Source organism: Stenella coeruleoalba (genome assembly GCF_951394435.1).
Source record: "Stenella coeruleoalba genome assembly, chromosome: 2".
NCBI classification, from domain to species: domain Eukaryota; kingdom Metazoa; phylum Chordata; class Mammalia; order Artiodactyla; family Delphinidae; genus Stenella; species Stenella coeruleoalba.
In genome coordinates, this window is record NC_137147.1 from 21,206,337 (window position 1) to 21,222,339 (window position 16,003).

General features: G+C 40.0%; 1 protein-coding gene across 2 annotated transcripts in view; it reads left to right on the forward strand.

The window, feature by feature from the left end:
- Positions 1-16,003, forward strand: part of SEL1L (SEL1L adaptor subunit of SYVN1 ubiquitin ligase) — a 56,372-nt gene that overhangs the window by 12,132 nt on the left and 28,237 nt on the right. Inside the window, exons 4-8 of one of the 2 annotated variants that reach the window (XM_079912149.1) lie at positions 9,839-10,006; positions 11,621-11,726; positions 12,526-12,688; positions 15,451-15,504; positions 15,595-15,654. In XM_079912149.1, the coding sequence (XP_079768275.1) occupies positions 9,839-10,006; positions 11,621-11,726; positions 12,526-12,688; positions 15,451-15,504; positions 15,595-15,654 (551 nt within the window). The remainder of the gene's footprint in view (positions 1-9,838; positions 10,007-11,620; positions 11,727-12,525; positions 12,689-15,450; positions 15,505-15,594; positions 15,655-16,003) is intronic. The other variant, XM_079912150.1, reaches the window with a different exon arrangement.

Genomic DNA, 16,003 nt, shown 5'->3' on the forward strand with positions numbered 1-16,003 from the left:
GTGTTTTCCACTCAACATTCATAGTTTTATGTTTTTACAGTCATCCCCTACTCTCATCCAGACCTTTCAACTGGAGGGGTTCTGTAAAAGAGGTGCAAAACATCTTCATAGAAAATCCCCTTTATACAGCCGAACCGGAAAAAACGTCATTTTCACGAATCGGTCAGGACAAAACTCCTGAATTTTCAAAAAATTTCAAAATAGTTTTACATAACCTCCCACCCCTTTCACTCTGGTGACTTTATCTGGTGTACAGCCTAGAAAAGATCAGCCCCTTTCTGAGGATGGCTGCATGACTAATCAGCTTGCAGTCAGGCGTGTGCAGCAGGAGAGAGGTGAGGGAAGAAGAGTCAGAGGTGTAGTCCATCGTTGCGAATGGCTGCTCTTCAGGAGACACAGGCACAGGGAGTTGACCTCAGTTAGACATGCTCTAGAGGGGGTTGGAGTCGGCTCAGCCTGTCAGGAGTGATCAGAGGTCACAGTTGCTGTGATGTACCCTCTCCCAAATTGCAGCTTTCAGCTATAGCCACAAGTTAAGAATGTGGTCAGGCTCTGTGTCAGCACTATACAGGCAGTCAGCAGCTTGATTTCAGATGGTCCCATCAAAGAACAAGTCCTTTCCTGCTGGGATTTGTATGGGACCCAGACGGTGCAGCTGAGCAGCTATGATGTCCTCATAGGGTAGACCCCACAGCGAGGTGGCCTAATGTGCAGAGGTCACAGAGTATGAGTTTTATTTATGAGCCTATGCCTGTTTTCAGTTCAACACAGCTCCCACTTAGGTTGGAAGCTTACACCAGACAATATCAGGCCTCAGCTTAGAATCAGATACAGGCAGTTAGGATCTGTGAATTCAGGAGTTTAAAAAAAGTCAGACTTTTCTTCAGCAGCAAAGACTAGATGCTACAGGCCAGAAAGGCCAAGTGGCAGATAAGGCTTTCCTATGACCGTCTGGTTTTGTCATTCTTCAAGTCCAAATCGACCCCTTCACAAGTATGCACATCGGTCTCTAAGGGACAGACCTCCACTTTCACAAGCTCTCATTAGCCAACTAAAACCTGCTTTTTAGAACTCCAAAAGTAGATCTCCATCTGTAGGTCACCTTTCTTTCTTATTGCCTCCCTTTTTCCAGAGGCTCCAACAAGCAAAAATTCATATCTTCCATAGCAAAACTCATCAGTTACAGAGACTTGTTCTGTTTCCAATACTCAGAGAGTTTAAATTCCAACCCGCCCACTGGCGGCAAAATGCAAGGAAGTTGTGTCCCACTAACACATTTCTTTTTTTGCAGCTTCCCTTGATCAGGATGATTCCTCTGGCATGTATGCAGTTACAAGCATTTAACATTTTATATCCATTTTTACCATACATCCAGATGTCATACCCACAAAATATAAAGTCACTAAAAAATTTTCCTTTTTTCTTTTTTCCTCATTGCAAATTTACTTAAACTCCTAGCAATATGTTCAGTGTTTGCAGTGTTAGCATTGCAGCTGCCAGGGAAGATCCAGGCTGGAATGCAGGGGAGGAAGGGGAGTGGAGGAGGTACTGCAGCAGCAGCTCGGCTGAAAAAACTGCTGTGGTGTGACCTCCCTCCCTTTTTCTGTTGTTGTTTTGTTTTGTTTTATCTAAAATGTTGCTCCAGCCCTGGGGCCTGATTTAAACCCCACCCCCAGCCAACTTGGAGAAGAGCAGAATGCAGACTTTTAACATTTTTGGCCTTTTCACCTTTGGGCATTTGGGGCCCCTTTTTCCTCCCATGGAGGAGAGAGCAAAACCCAAAGGCATCACTTTAGCCAGCATGGCCAGAAGCAGTGTGGGATGCAGCAGGCCTACTCTCCAGGAGTTGGATCTATCATTTTCAGATTCCACAGGTAACTTTTGCCTCTCATAACATACAGCAGATCAGCTACTGCTGCATACCATGGATAACCCCATAATCAGCTGGGCACCAAAGATACATCACACCGGGCCCGTTATTCTTCTTTTCCCAAAATTTCACCATCTATTAGTGAGTCAGGGTTGGTTTAGGGAACCCCACTTCTGATGCCAGTTGATATTGGGAGACCCCCTAGACCACCCCTGGGTTCAATGATTTGCTGGGAGGACTCAGGATATAGTTGTACTCACAGCTATGATTTATTGTAGTGAAAGGATACAAAGCAAAATCAGCATGGGATGAGGTCCAAAGGAAACAAGGTACATGTTTCCCAAGGGTCCTCTCCCAGTGGAGTCACACAGGATGCACTTAATTCCCCTAGCACAAGTGACAACACATGTGAAATGTCTTCCAGGGAAGCTCATTAGTGACCCAGTGCCTGGAGTTTTTAGTGGAGACTAGTCATATAATCACTGTCCGCCTGGAATCTACCAAAATTGCAGACTCCCAGAAGGAAAGCAGATGTTGAGCATAAACCACATGGTTTGTACAAGCAGTTTAGGTACAGTGAGTCACTAGGGTTAGGGTGGCAGGAACCCTCCCAGAGTCTAAGTTCCCAGATGCCAGCCAAGGGCCAACCTTTCAAAGGATAGCAGTCATGTCTGTTGTGTTAACTGTTTTCTGCATATCACCTCAGTAAACATTTGTTGAAAAGGAATGAATGAAAGGCCACCAAGAGGGGAATGATTACACTGTGGTATTCCCCTGTTACAGAATACTCAATAGTCATTTTAAAAGGAACATGTTTTGTTGGCAAATAACAGAAAATCCATCAACCAGTGGCAGGAGCAGAGGTTTATTTGGCTCACATAACCAGAACTCCATAGATAAGGTGGTTCAGGGCTTGTGCCATCAAGGGTTCCAGCTCCTTCTCTCTCTCCTCTTCAGTCTCCTTAGTAAATTGACTTCATCGTCATGTTTGTCCCAGCCGGTCACACCTGGTGGTAGCTGTATCTCCAGGTCCTAAGTCCGCAGGAAGAAGTGGTGCCTGCATCAGAGGAGCGGCAGCCTCCCTCGGAAGTCACTAGTAGAACTGCCAAAACTATCACTTGACCATCCCCAGCCCCACAGAGGTGAGGAAGGGGTTACGAATTGTTAGCCAGTCTACACTGGCTCCACCTGAAGGAATGTCAGTGATAAGTGAAAATGTCACATTGTAAATAATCCACTTAGTATTGAGAGAAGCCTGGGGCCCGGGACCCTTTGCTGCAGTGCTGCAGTGCTTGCCCCTGGACACATCTCTCCTCGAGCAACAAATATATAGAAACTGTATGGGACTAAAAATAACTGCGTGCGTGTGACAGCGGGGCAAAATTATGGACAAAAGATAACAGAGACCAAAAAACCCAACTGCCACTTTTGAAGAGCCACTTTTGAAGAGCCTGGAGCAAAAGCAGGGGGTCGGGAGCAAAAGCAGGGCACTGCTCATGCCTCCTGCACACGCCACCATAAAGGGGTGGGCAGACCACCTAAGCCACCGCTCCGGCCCAGCCCCTGGACACACCCCTACCCTCACCCCGTATAAGGAACCAGCTCTCGCCCCATTGATCCTCTATTGCTCAGGGTGCTCCAGAGAAATATCAATAGAACTGAAGGCCCTCTGCTGGCAGAATTCCTTGCTCTTGTTCTGTTAGGCCTTTAACTGATTGATTGAGGCCCACCCACATTGTGGAGGGTAATGTGCTTTACTCAAAGTCCATGATTTAAATGTTAATCTCATCCAAAAAACACCATCACAGAAACCCAGCGTTGTGTTTGACCAAATCTTTAGTTGCGGCATGCATGTGGGATTAGGCATCGAACCCTGGCCCCCTGCATTGGGAGTGTGGAGTCTTACTCACTGGACCACCAGAAAGTCCCCAAACTCACTCTTCTTAAGCAGCAGTTTTCCTGAGCAAGTTTCACTCTGGTTTCTGACTGCCTGTCACCTAAGTGTCGTGAAGCTTCTGTCACTTTCTTCTGGGCACATGGGCCAGTGCTTTCTTCTTTTGAATGATTATTTTCACAGAGAGAACTGAGCTTATATGATCTCTGATCTTAATGTTTTTGTTCATTCTCTAGGTGACTACATTTCATTAGTTTTCTGAAAAATACATCTTAATCCTTAAAGCAGTGCCTTCCTTAGTATAGTCTGCATGTCTGTCTGTCCTTCATTAATGTAATTTCTCAACTCTAGTTAGCAATTCTCAACCTTGGGTGAAAACAGTCTTCTTGTAGCAAATAACATAAAATTGTTATTTTCCCTAGAAGATTACTATACCATATTTCTCAGTCAACGGTAAATACCTCTTTATTTGGCCTATGCCATTTGCTTTATCTCAAGTATGGTTTGCTTCAAATCATCTGTTATTTGTGTTCTGTCTGTAGTACTTTAGGAAGTTTGATGTTAATTGGTTGGTTGATTGAGTTTTTATCTTTGTGTTTACTAAAATTGCTGAACACTATATGACAGTTATCTTGAGGTTGGTACCTTTTTAACGTTAAATGTGTTTCAATTTTTGACTATAAATACATTTGACTATAAATATAATTTTTGACTATAAGTGTGTGTGTGTGTATATATATATATATATATATATATATATTTTTTTTTTTTTTTTTTTTTTTTTTTTTTTGTGGTACGTGGGCCTCTCACTGTTGTGGCCTCTCCTGTTGCGGAGCACAGGCTCCAGACACGCAGGCTCAGCGGCCATGGCTCACAGGCCTAGCCGCTCCGTGGCATGTGGGATCTTCCCGGACCGGGGCACGAACCCGTGTCCCCTGCATCGGCACGCGGACTCTCAACCACTGCGCCACCAGGGAAGCCCGACTATAAGTATATTTTTGACTCTAAATATATTTGACTAAAATGCTACTTACTGCTGTATATTTGGAAGTACAAAATTGCTTCAAACAAGCAGCATGATTAAATAGTCGTCTTATTAACAGAATACCCATCTAAACTTATAGATATAATATCAGTCTTTAACAGAGTGTAAATGCTCTTAAAATGAGGAATTTGAGAGCTAAATCCCTTGGCTTTATCTGTATGGATCAAGAGGTGGATGTTTTTGTTTTGTTTTGATCTTACAATTAAAAATGAGGAAAAGATGAGTATTTGTATTCCAGGACATTTAATTCAGTACCAATAGCAACATTCTAGCCACATTTACATTGTTTTCTCTTGGCAACTGAAGAAAAACATACAACCTAAAAGTTGCAAATTATGTTTTATTCGGGGACCTTACTGAGGACTGTATGGTGGGAGACAGCCTCTCAGATAGCTCTGAGGACTGCTCCTAAGAGGTAAGGGAGGAGCCAGGATATATAGTTTTCGCTGGGAAGAAAAAAATGCATGTAGTCAGACATCAAAATATTACTGCTAATCACAAAAATCAGACATCTCAAGTTAATGATTTTAGTGCTTTTCTATGTTTGGGAAGATGCAAGAGTCTGGGCTCATTGAAATTATTCCTTAGATATGCATCTTAACTATATAGAGCCAGTATCCTGTTTTTCTCCATCCTGAATTCCCCTCAGGGTGCACTGTTGGGGATGCAGCTGCAGTGGCTGGTGGCTCTATGGCAGACAACATTCTTTGTTTACTGAATGGCAAACGACAGTCTTTGCCCACACTCTTGAATTCTTTCCACCAACGTTCAAACATGCTATAATATCTGAATATTAGAAAAACCAAGACTTGGCCCCCAGTGCCCCTCCGACAACCACCTTACTCCTCTACTCCCCTTCATAGCATTATTCTTTGGAAGAGTTGTCTCTATTCACTGATTTTGCTTCCTCTCTTTCCATTCTCTAATCGGAGTGTGACGAGGCCCTGGTCCCCTCCAGACCACTAGAGCCACTCTCCTCCAGGCGCATTCTAATTGCTGAATACCTGGTCAGTTCTTGGTCCTTACCTTACCGACCCCTCATGTATTTTTTTCCTTTCTCTGAAGATGCTTTCTTCACTTGGCTGTGGTTCCTCGGAACCTGCCTGATGTTGAAACGTAAGGTTGCCCCCAAGACTCAGCCTTTATCTTCTGCTCTGTCTACACCATTCTTTAGTGACCTTTGATTCCATCTGTGTTGATGCCCAGGTTTCTCTGTAACTCCTGCACTGTAGTTGATTTAACCAACCTACTTATCATAACCTTTGAGTTCTTTTTGGCTTTATGTTTTTAAAATTATGATGATGCACAAATGCTCTCTTGGACATACCTCTTTTTATCTTCGTGGGAGCACTTCTATTAAGTAAACATCCCAGAAGTGAAAAAATGGGATTGAAAGGTGTATGGAGCTTTTCAATTCTAACAGATATTACTGAATGCCCCTCTACACTCCTGCCAACAGTATGGAAGTTCCCATTTACCTATATTCTGGCCAGCGCTGAAGGATTACAGGTTCAGGTAGGGTTTGGGGCGGGAGCAGGGGGGTGGGGGGTTGTTAAAAACCTTTCTAGCTTTCCTAAATGATTCTAATTGACTTTTGCAAGAGCAAATTTCTACTAGTTTAAATATAGAGCAGCAGTCTGTTCATTATTATAAGTTCTCAAATACCGTTAAGTTAAATATCTTACTCTCAAGGTCTAAATAGATTGTGATACTATGTCATTTTTACATGAAGGTGCAGAGTTGACTTAACACATTTTTTTCCCTTTCATTTTAAGTGTCACATTTGATTACTGGCTATCATTAACTCAAATTGCATATTCAGTCAGCCTCATTATGCCAGAGCAGTGATTACCATTGTTTTTAAAACTGGTACTGTTTTCATGGCTGTTTTTAAAATAATAGCTTCAAAATTCTTAGAGAATTTCTCCATGGAAGAAAATTAACTGAAATCAACGCTATTGTGAGGAATATCAACTTGAGATTATTGACTTGAAACCAGCAAGTCCCAGTCAGTACCTTTTGGAAGACTTTAAAATAAGTTTAAAAGGTAACAGCAGTTTCCCTGTGGTGATTTTGCTTGGAGAAGACAGCTGAGAGATACAAATTTTCTTTCTACTAACTTAATAATAAACACATTATTTTGACCAAGATATTTCGGTTTTACTAAATTGATAAAGCAGGCGTACCCTAGGAGTTCTTCCTGCTTAAGTTAGTACTGACTCAGTAGTAGGTTAAAACTAGTGCTGACTCTGTAGTAGGTTAAAACCTTTTGTTGCTAAAAACCTTTGGGTTCTCTCCAGTTTCTTTTCTGCTGTATTGTTCCATCACATGAAAACGAATGCTTTCCTGTATTTGAACCACTTAGAAAATATAAGTTCTGGCAAATTAGAATTCTTATGACAATTCTTATTTGCTTTTAAAACAGAAATTTCTGTTATCATAGGGAAAAATCAAATATACTTTAAACCACTGTATGTTATTTAAGTTGAAATTCAAGTTTACAAACTGCAGTTGTACAGATATTATCTTTCCAAAGCAAATTTGAATCTAGTAGCAGTGCATGGGAGCGCCTTTTTCAGATTCTGTAGTCAAAGTGATGCCTCTGAGGTTGTTGATAAAGGATGCTTTGCTTATATGTTGCATTAAAGATCATTTCTTAAAAAGTGGACAAATCAAAGGTGAAAAAGTTATTTGCCTCTGGTCAGTGATTACCAGGATGGTGAATGACATTTATCTGGTGGTAAACCATTTTGAATTTGTTTGCCTTTCATAACTTACTGAAAATAATTTTCAAATTAGTCTTAGAATGTATTCTTCTTTACACAGGAAAGAAAGAGCATACATTTTCTAGCCTTTCAGAGCAGAAGTGCCAGGAATAAAATAGCAATTGCCATCTCCTAGACTCTTACCGCCTTACGTGGCAGGCACCATGATGAGCCCCTTACACGTATTACTTCAGTTCATCTTTGTGAGTAACTCTATGCAGCAAGGACTGTTATCCCTATTTGTAGATAAGGAGGTTATCTCCAAATAATTTTATGGGTAAGGAGAGAGATTAAATAACTTACTCAAAGTTCACAGCTAATAATCAGTAGGGTTTGAGTCAGGTGTTTTGACTCCAGAACCTATACTGTTACTTACTAAGCTCTGCTGCCTGATTAAATTCTCCATGTAAAAGCAAAATGAACGTTGGCATATATGTACTCATACTTACCATATGGTTGGAGCCTAGGCTCAGGCCTGGCCCTTTGGTATTCTCATATACCTCTTAATTGGCATTCTTATGCATACTCTTGCCTTCAAATATATCTGTAAACTGAAGAACTTTCTTTTTGGCTACAGCTGAAAAGATGTCTAAGACATTTCACTTGTTTTATTTTTTGTTAGCTACCTTGAATGTAGCAGGAGCAAAGCTTAACTTGTCTCTCTCCTGATCCATTTCATCCCTACCCAGTAACCTACTCCTCCTTTAGTGTTCTCTATCTTAGTAAGGACAACCACCTACTCACATCCTGAAGCCTAATACCTGGGAGCCTTCCTTGATTCCTCTCTCCTCTCATCTGCACATCTAGTCAGTAAGTAGTACCATATCTACTTCCTTAGCATCACTTGAGTACATCCACTTTTTTCATTTCATTGTCCTCTTCAGGCTACCATTACCTCTCGATTAGACCACTATCACAACCTTTAAACCGGTCACCTTGCATCCAGCCTGGCATTACATTGTCCCCTCTCTAAGTAAAGTATAAGTATACGCATGTCACTCCTACTTTAAACTCTTGAGTTTCCATTGTTCTCAGGATAAAATCCAAATTGAGTTAGTAAGACTTGTCAGGACCTCCCTAGTCTGGCTTCTTTGTGCTTCTTTAGCTTCTTCTCTTGTCCACTTTGACACTCACACTACATGTTGTGAGATAATGAACCTTATTTTCTCTAATATGCCATGCTGTCTTTCATTTGATTCTTAACGCATACTTTTCCCTTTGTCTACAATGCTTGTCCCCCTACCCCACCCCAAAGCATTTCATCCACCACCTTTTCCTAGACATCCATGAGGTTCAGTGTAAACTGCAGTTCCTGACGGGGAGCTTTCCTTTCCATAACATCAATCATACTTGTGTTTAATGTCTCTCTTCCTTGCTAGGCAGTAAGTTCCATGTAGCAGAGACCTCTGCTCCACGTCATTTCCAGCACCTGGCATAATTCCCAGCACCTAGGAGATACTTGGAAAGAACTTACAGAACAAATTAGAGATATGGTTTTGTTTTGTTTTATTTTGCGGTACGTGGGCCTCTCACTGTTATGGCCTCTCCCGTTGCGGAGCACAGGCTCCAGACGTGCAGGCTCAGTGGCCGTGGCTCATGGGCCTAGCTGCTCCACGGCATGTGGGATCTTCCCGGACCGGGGCACGAACCCATGTCCCCTGCATTGACAGGTGGACTCTCAACCACTGCGCCACCAGGGAAGCCCAGAGATACGGTTTTTACCCTTAACAAGCTCAAAGTCTAGTGGGAGCTAGAGTATTGTAAAGAAAGAAGCTCAGTGAGTGTGATCAGTACTCTAATAAAATGCTGGGGGATCACAGAGGAGTATGTAAGTGATTAACTTTGCCTGGGGGAGCATTTTCCCTGTGTAACTTTATATTATTGAAGAAATTGACTTACAGCATTCAGATAGGAAAAAAAGGAGAGTTGTGCTGAGCAGTGGAATTGATTCAGTTGCATTTGCCTTATTTTTTGCTCACTGGTTGGGCAGCTGTTTTCAGTAGACGTTTGATATTCTAAGGTTATTATCTCAAGACCTTCCAAAATTCTAACCTAGATATAGAGCTGGGTAGTCAGCTAGCCATGCTCAATAAGTTGACTCACCTTCACGTCGTCCCTGAACAAAATCAGTGCCGGGTCTTTTATGTTCCCCATTACAAATCATGTATCTGTGTCTTTGGATTCTCATAGTTGAAATTGACAGTGTTAAATCCATGAATACCAGAGGTGCTGTTCATGTTTAGATTTTTTTTTTTTCTTTCCAGCTTTGACCGCCATTGAAGGCACAGCACACGGGGAGCCCTGTCACTTCCCTTTTCTGTTCCTGGATAAGGAATATGATGAGTGTACCTCAGATGGGAGGGAAGATGGCAGACTGTGGTGTGCTACAACCTATGACTACAAGGCAGATGAAAAGTGGGGCTTTTGTGAAAGTAAGTATTGCTCAGTAGGCGGCACATCCACATTGTTTTGTGTCTCAGGCAACAGTTTAAAGGCCTTTTCGTAGCCGTCCATTTTCCACCTTTGTGAGAAATGGTCAACGTGGATGACGAGGTTGTTGCCTTAAAGCCTGGACGTCAGCGCAGGAAGCGTGCAGTGTACTTACTTCCAGGCCGTCACTCAAGCGGCTTATCACACTTGTGCCTTATTTAGAGGTGGTTTTCCATTGGTGTGCACGGGTTGTTCTGAAACTCTCAGGCAGGCTGCTAAATTAATTAATGTGAAACATTTTTTGGCAATAAAGGAAATAGAACATTATGGTGAAGGCTAATTAATAGTGGTTAAAAGAAAGATAGGGCTTCCCTGGTGGCACAGTGGTTGAGAGTCCGCCTGCCGATGCAAGGGACATGGGTTCGCGCCCCAGTCCGGGAGGATCCCACATGCCGCAGAGCGGCTGGGCCCGTGAGCCACGGCCGCTGAGCCTGCATGTCTGGAGCCTGTGCTCCGCAACGGGAGAGGCCACAACAGTGAGAGGCCCGTGAGAGGACCACAAAAAAAAAAAAAAAAAAAAAGAAAGATAGATCATACCTTTCCTAAATACTTGAGCGAAATGCACTGTGCTAAGGTAACATTTGACAAATATAGTATATTTAACTGTCCTAAGTGTTCATGTCAGTACGAAGGGACTGACTTCTAAATTCAAGCAAGCTGTGTTTTTGGGAAAAACTTTCTAACTAATAAAAAACAACGGAAAGCCTTGAATATACCTCATTTGATACCAAATGACATTTTCAGAATGATGGCTCTGATAGACTATTTAGGCTTTCCTAGAATATGTCTTACAGTCCGTCTTTGGATGTAGGCCAGTATGATTAAGTACTCCAGTTTAACACATCAGATTTTGTTTTTATATTGCAAGAACAGCTCACTTCTGTTCCTGTAAATATTAGTCCTCATGAAATACTCAGATGTCTCTTGGTGAGTTCTATATTTCTGTTAAATGCTATATTACAGTAACAAAATAATTCTTGAGAAATCTGCAATAATTCTGTGATTTTCAGGGTTGTATTAGTGCATAGGAAAAAAAGTAGAGAACTTGAACACTAATTAATCAGGATCTGTAGTTAATAAAAATCAATTTTTTTACTAATTTTTGTTATGTAATTAATCAAATACTTTCTCCTTGTAAAATATACAGCATTTCAGGTGAGACTGAAGTGTTCTTTGACTACAACAGTATTTTTCTGTTTTTTACTGTCCTGATTTTAGCTGACCTTGGCATATATAATCATAAGCTCCTACTGAAATTTTAGTTGAATTATATAAAAAGTTAGAATTACTAGCAGAAAAGTACCCTCCAAATGCAGGTTGATATTGCTTTCTCTGAAAGAAAGTGATTTCAATGAGGTTTTTTTTTTCCTGCCTTATCTTTTGTCAGATAAAGGCCATACTGAAAACCATGTGGCTTTAGAGTCAGACTTGGAAATGGTGAAAGATCATGGATTATGTTTGCATGACTACCCAAAAGAAAGAATACATACTGATGTTTGATAAATAATTGGTGCAAAATTATCCATGTAAATTCAAAATGTAAATTTTATTTTTAGCTGAAGAAGAGGCTGCCAAAAGACGGCAAATGCAGGAAGCGGAAATGATGTACCAGACTGGGATGAAAATCCTCAATGGAAGCAATAAGAAAAGCCAAAAAAGAGAGTAGGTAGCACAGCCAACTCCATTCTTACCCTGAGATAGGCCATTACTGAGATAAATGGATAAGTACTTTTTAAATTTAATGTACTGCCAGAGACAAAGGATTTCTTAAGTTGCATTACAAGAAAACTCAATATGATATATGAATATTAGGGGCATTACTTTTATCAGATTTTAGCTTGTTGGGGTAAAAAGGTCCTAAAACCAGTCACAAGAATGAACAGTGAGCAAATGGCAATATTTGATTAAGTTATAGTAATTTCTCAGAGCCAGGAATACATACAGTATCCAGAATTCAAAGTGACATAAAACAAACAAGGAATTGCTGTTAGGTGTTTTCTGATTTTTTGGTTTTGCTTTGTAATTTTCTTGCAAAGTCTAGAATTTAGGAATGAAAGAACATAAAACAAGTGATTGTCCTGTAACATTTTATGTCCCTTTAATTTCAGCTGATTTTTGTTATAGTCTGTGCAAAGAAGACAGTTATGGTGATTATATCATTCATTAGATTATTTACCGGACACCATATTATAGTTCTCACATTGCAAATCTAGTTAACTTTTTTAATCGAATTTTTTAGGATTGCTATTAGTGTAATTAGAATTCCAAGATATTGCAATAACAGAACTGGTACCTTATGTAAAAACAAAAGTAAGTTTTGTAAATAATGCTACTTTAGTAAAAATAAAATATCAGAGGGATTCTATAGAATAAGGAAATTAAGCTGCATTTTAGGAGATCTTGAAAAAAATGGCAGCTCCAAAATATTGCTAATTTGTTTTTTCATTACTTCTGTTTCAAGAGCATATCGGTATCTTCAAAAGGCAGCAAGCATGAACCATACCAAGGCCCTGGAGAGAGTGTCCTATGCTCTTTTGTTTGGTGATTACCTGACACAGAATATCCAGGCAGCTAAAGAGATGTTTGAGAAACTGACTGAGGAAGGTTCTCCCAAGGGACAAACTGTAAGTATACTTTCCGTGAAGGATCTCTCCGCATACAGCACTGGTTTATTTTAACAGCGTGGTACTCTTCTTTGCCCTGACTTCCTTTAACAAGTAAAACTGTAAATATTAATTTTGTGGCAGATCATTTTCCCAGTCTTTTTGGACAGTCTTTTTCCTTAGTTTGAGAACATTTATAGTCACTTAAGGCGTTTTTGCAATTGCATCTTGCCAAAATTATATTTGTAGTTTTCCAACTTAAATCTTCAGAGAATTAAACGAAGGTAATTGTTTTTTATCTGAAATTACTCACCGTTGTATTTTTTTTTCCTAAGGTCAGGTGCTCCAGCTCCTGTGAATCTTGGTATTTTTGTAAAAAGATATTTTGTTACAGAAGCAGTACATGTCCTTTATAAGGAAACTAGAAATACAAACTAAAAAAGCTAAGAAAGTAAACATCACATATGTACCTCCCAGACATAGGCACTGGTAATATGTTAGTCCATGCATACCCTCCCTTCTAGACCTTTCTCTTCGTGTAAATTGTTTATTAAAATAAAATGTCATTGCCTACTGTTCCATAACTTGCTCTTTTCAATCAATAGCCTTTAGCTCTTCCAATTCCAGTAAACTTTTCCATCATATAACACCCATACCATATTCGTACGGTGTTGAGCGAAAACATTTTCTTTACATCTGTTTTGTCCAAATCAGTATTTGGTCCAGGACTATACTTATATTTGGTCGCTACTTCTAGCATAGCCCACACCTTTTTTTTTTTTTTCTGTGTTAGAGATAGGGCCAGTTTTTCTACAGAATGTTCTGCCTCAGTTTGTCTATTTGTTTCCTCATGGTGTCCTTTAGTTCGTTTCTTCATCATCTTTGTTTCCTAAACTGAATGACACAGCTAAAGGCTGACGAACTCAAGTAAAATGTTTTTAGTTAGGCTACTGTGTAGCAGATGTTCTGATTCCATATTGCCCTTTGAGCCAGTTGATACATAATATCTGCTTGACTCCCCACTAGTAATGGTAGGATTGATGCCTGGATTTAGGGGCCACATTTATTTAAAATGCCCTCAATAGAGGGAAGGGAAAGTGGCTGGGGATTGAGTTACTAATCAATTATACCTATGTGAAGAAGCCTCCATAAAAATCCCTCAACTCTGGGGTTTGGAGAGCCTCCAGGTTGGTGAATACATCCATGTGGCAGGAGGTGGTACACTCCAACTCCATGGGGACAGAAGCTCCTGCGCTCAGGACTCTTATGGACCTCGCCCTTTGTACCTCTGCATCTGGCTGTTTATCTATATTCTTTATATTGTCTTTTAATTTTGTTTATACGTTTTTTCATGTAAAATAAGCAACTTTAGTTGAATTTATTCATCTTTTCTTTTATGGTTTCTGGGTTTTGTGTTCTACTTACAAAGGTGTTTTGCCCACTTAAAAAAAAATGCCTTCAATAATAAAGATTTATCGATGGTGTGGGATTTGCTTAAAGATAACACAGAATTTCTAGTCACAGAGGAAGTCTGTTTTCAGACTATAAACAGTAAAGGCATTTGGACCATTGTTTTCCACAGGACTGATAACCTGATCAGTATGCAACTCTTATGTAGTCTTGGTTTTGGTTTATAAACAGGTTATATCTTAATTGGTCCCCTTTGTTTTCAAAGCTTTTTTTCCCTTTTTACATAAATCAGGTTATGTAAAATTCACACATATATTCTTTATCTTCAGACACATTGTGTTCTGAGGAATGGTTTTACTTTTAAGGCATCTTTTCCCTCTAATAATAGAACCTTACAATGCCACAGTGCTTTATACACTGCAAAGCACTCTCTCCACCATAATTAATTCTAGCTGATGAAGCAAAGCACCACATCACAGTGGCTTCACACAGCAAGGAGTTATTTCTTGTTTATGCCAGGTCCCATGTAGCTCTCCTGCCTGAGTTACTCTTCATATGGTGACTCAGGGTCAGGGGCTGCTTCCGTCATGTAGCTATATACCATCTGGAACATGGGGCTTCCAAGCCATCATGAAGGGAGAAGGGAGGACTGGAGGATTCTCTGGGATGTTTTTAAGGGCCAGGTCTGAAAATGGCTTGCATCCCCTCTGGTCACATCCCAGGCAGTGGCCCTACCTAACTTCAAGGGAGGCTGGGAAATGTAGAAGAGGTCGTGGCTTTTGATGAGAATAGCACCTGTGTTTACAACTTTAGCTTATGCTTTCATGTCATCAGGGATAATCCTCAGAGGGCAGAGGGTAGAACCTTACCAATACATTGTTTGGTTGGTTGGGATTTTTTAAGAAAACTGTGTATGCTCTAGTGTTATAAAGTGACCTTTCTCCCTTGATCCCTTCAACTTAGCCGCTTGCTGCCTCTTTTTATTCCTGCAATAGCTTATTTAGTAATCTCTTACCCACTATCATTGTGTATCACCCTTCACATAAATAATACGTTGATGTAATGGTATAGGAGACATTTTGTTTTCATAATAGCTGTTCATCAAGAATCAAGTAAAAGTCATATTTAAATGTGTTCAGCTTCAGTTTTCTAGTTGATGTTTTATTAAATTGTCTTTAATCTTTAAGCTAAGCTTTTTTAGTTGCTTAAAGTTATATTTCATTGTGTAATTTGTAAAACCTTGAATGCATTTCTGAGGCTTTTTAATTCCACAGCTGTGCATATTTGCAACTGTTCAAATCTTTTAGCATTTAAAGATTCTTGCATCTTTTCATGGTTCATAAAACTGTCTGCCTTTTATCATTTTGTTTCAGGCTCTTGGCTTTCTCTATGCTTCTGGACTTGGTGTTAATTCAAGTCAGGCAAAGGTAATATTATTAAAACATTATTGTATATTATAATTTGACTTGGGTAAATATGTAACTATGTTGAGTTAAGCATCTTTTGTTCTTTCACAGGCCCTTGTTTATTATACTTTCGGAGCTCTTGGGGGCAACCTAATAGCCCACATGGTTTTGGTAAGTAAGATTTAAATTGAAGGCTAATAACATTGAATAGTTGGTTTACAAGTGGCCGCAACTTTTCTAGATTTCATGATTGAAATTTACTTATATTCATTAAGACCCAATATTCAATTGAATGTCCTTCAGCTTCTTGTTAATGGATACAGCAGTTGAATCTACGTGTGGATGAAAATTGGTAGAGTCCACAGTTTGTCTTTAAAATGATTAGTTTGGCTGATTTCCCTTAAAATAGAAATCTGATAAATGGTTCTTTTTCAGTTTTCTATAAGTTGGAATTGTTTGTCAGAATCATTTTTTAGATTGGGTTATGACAGATTTTACATTTAAATAGATGAAGGACTAA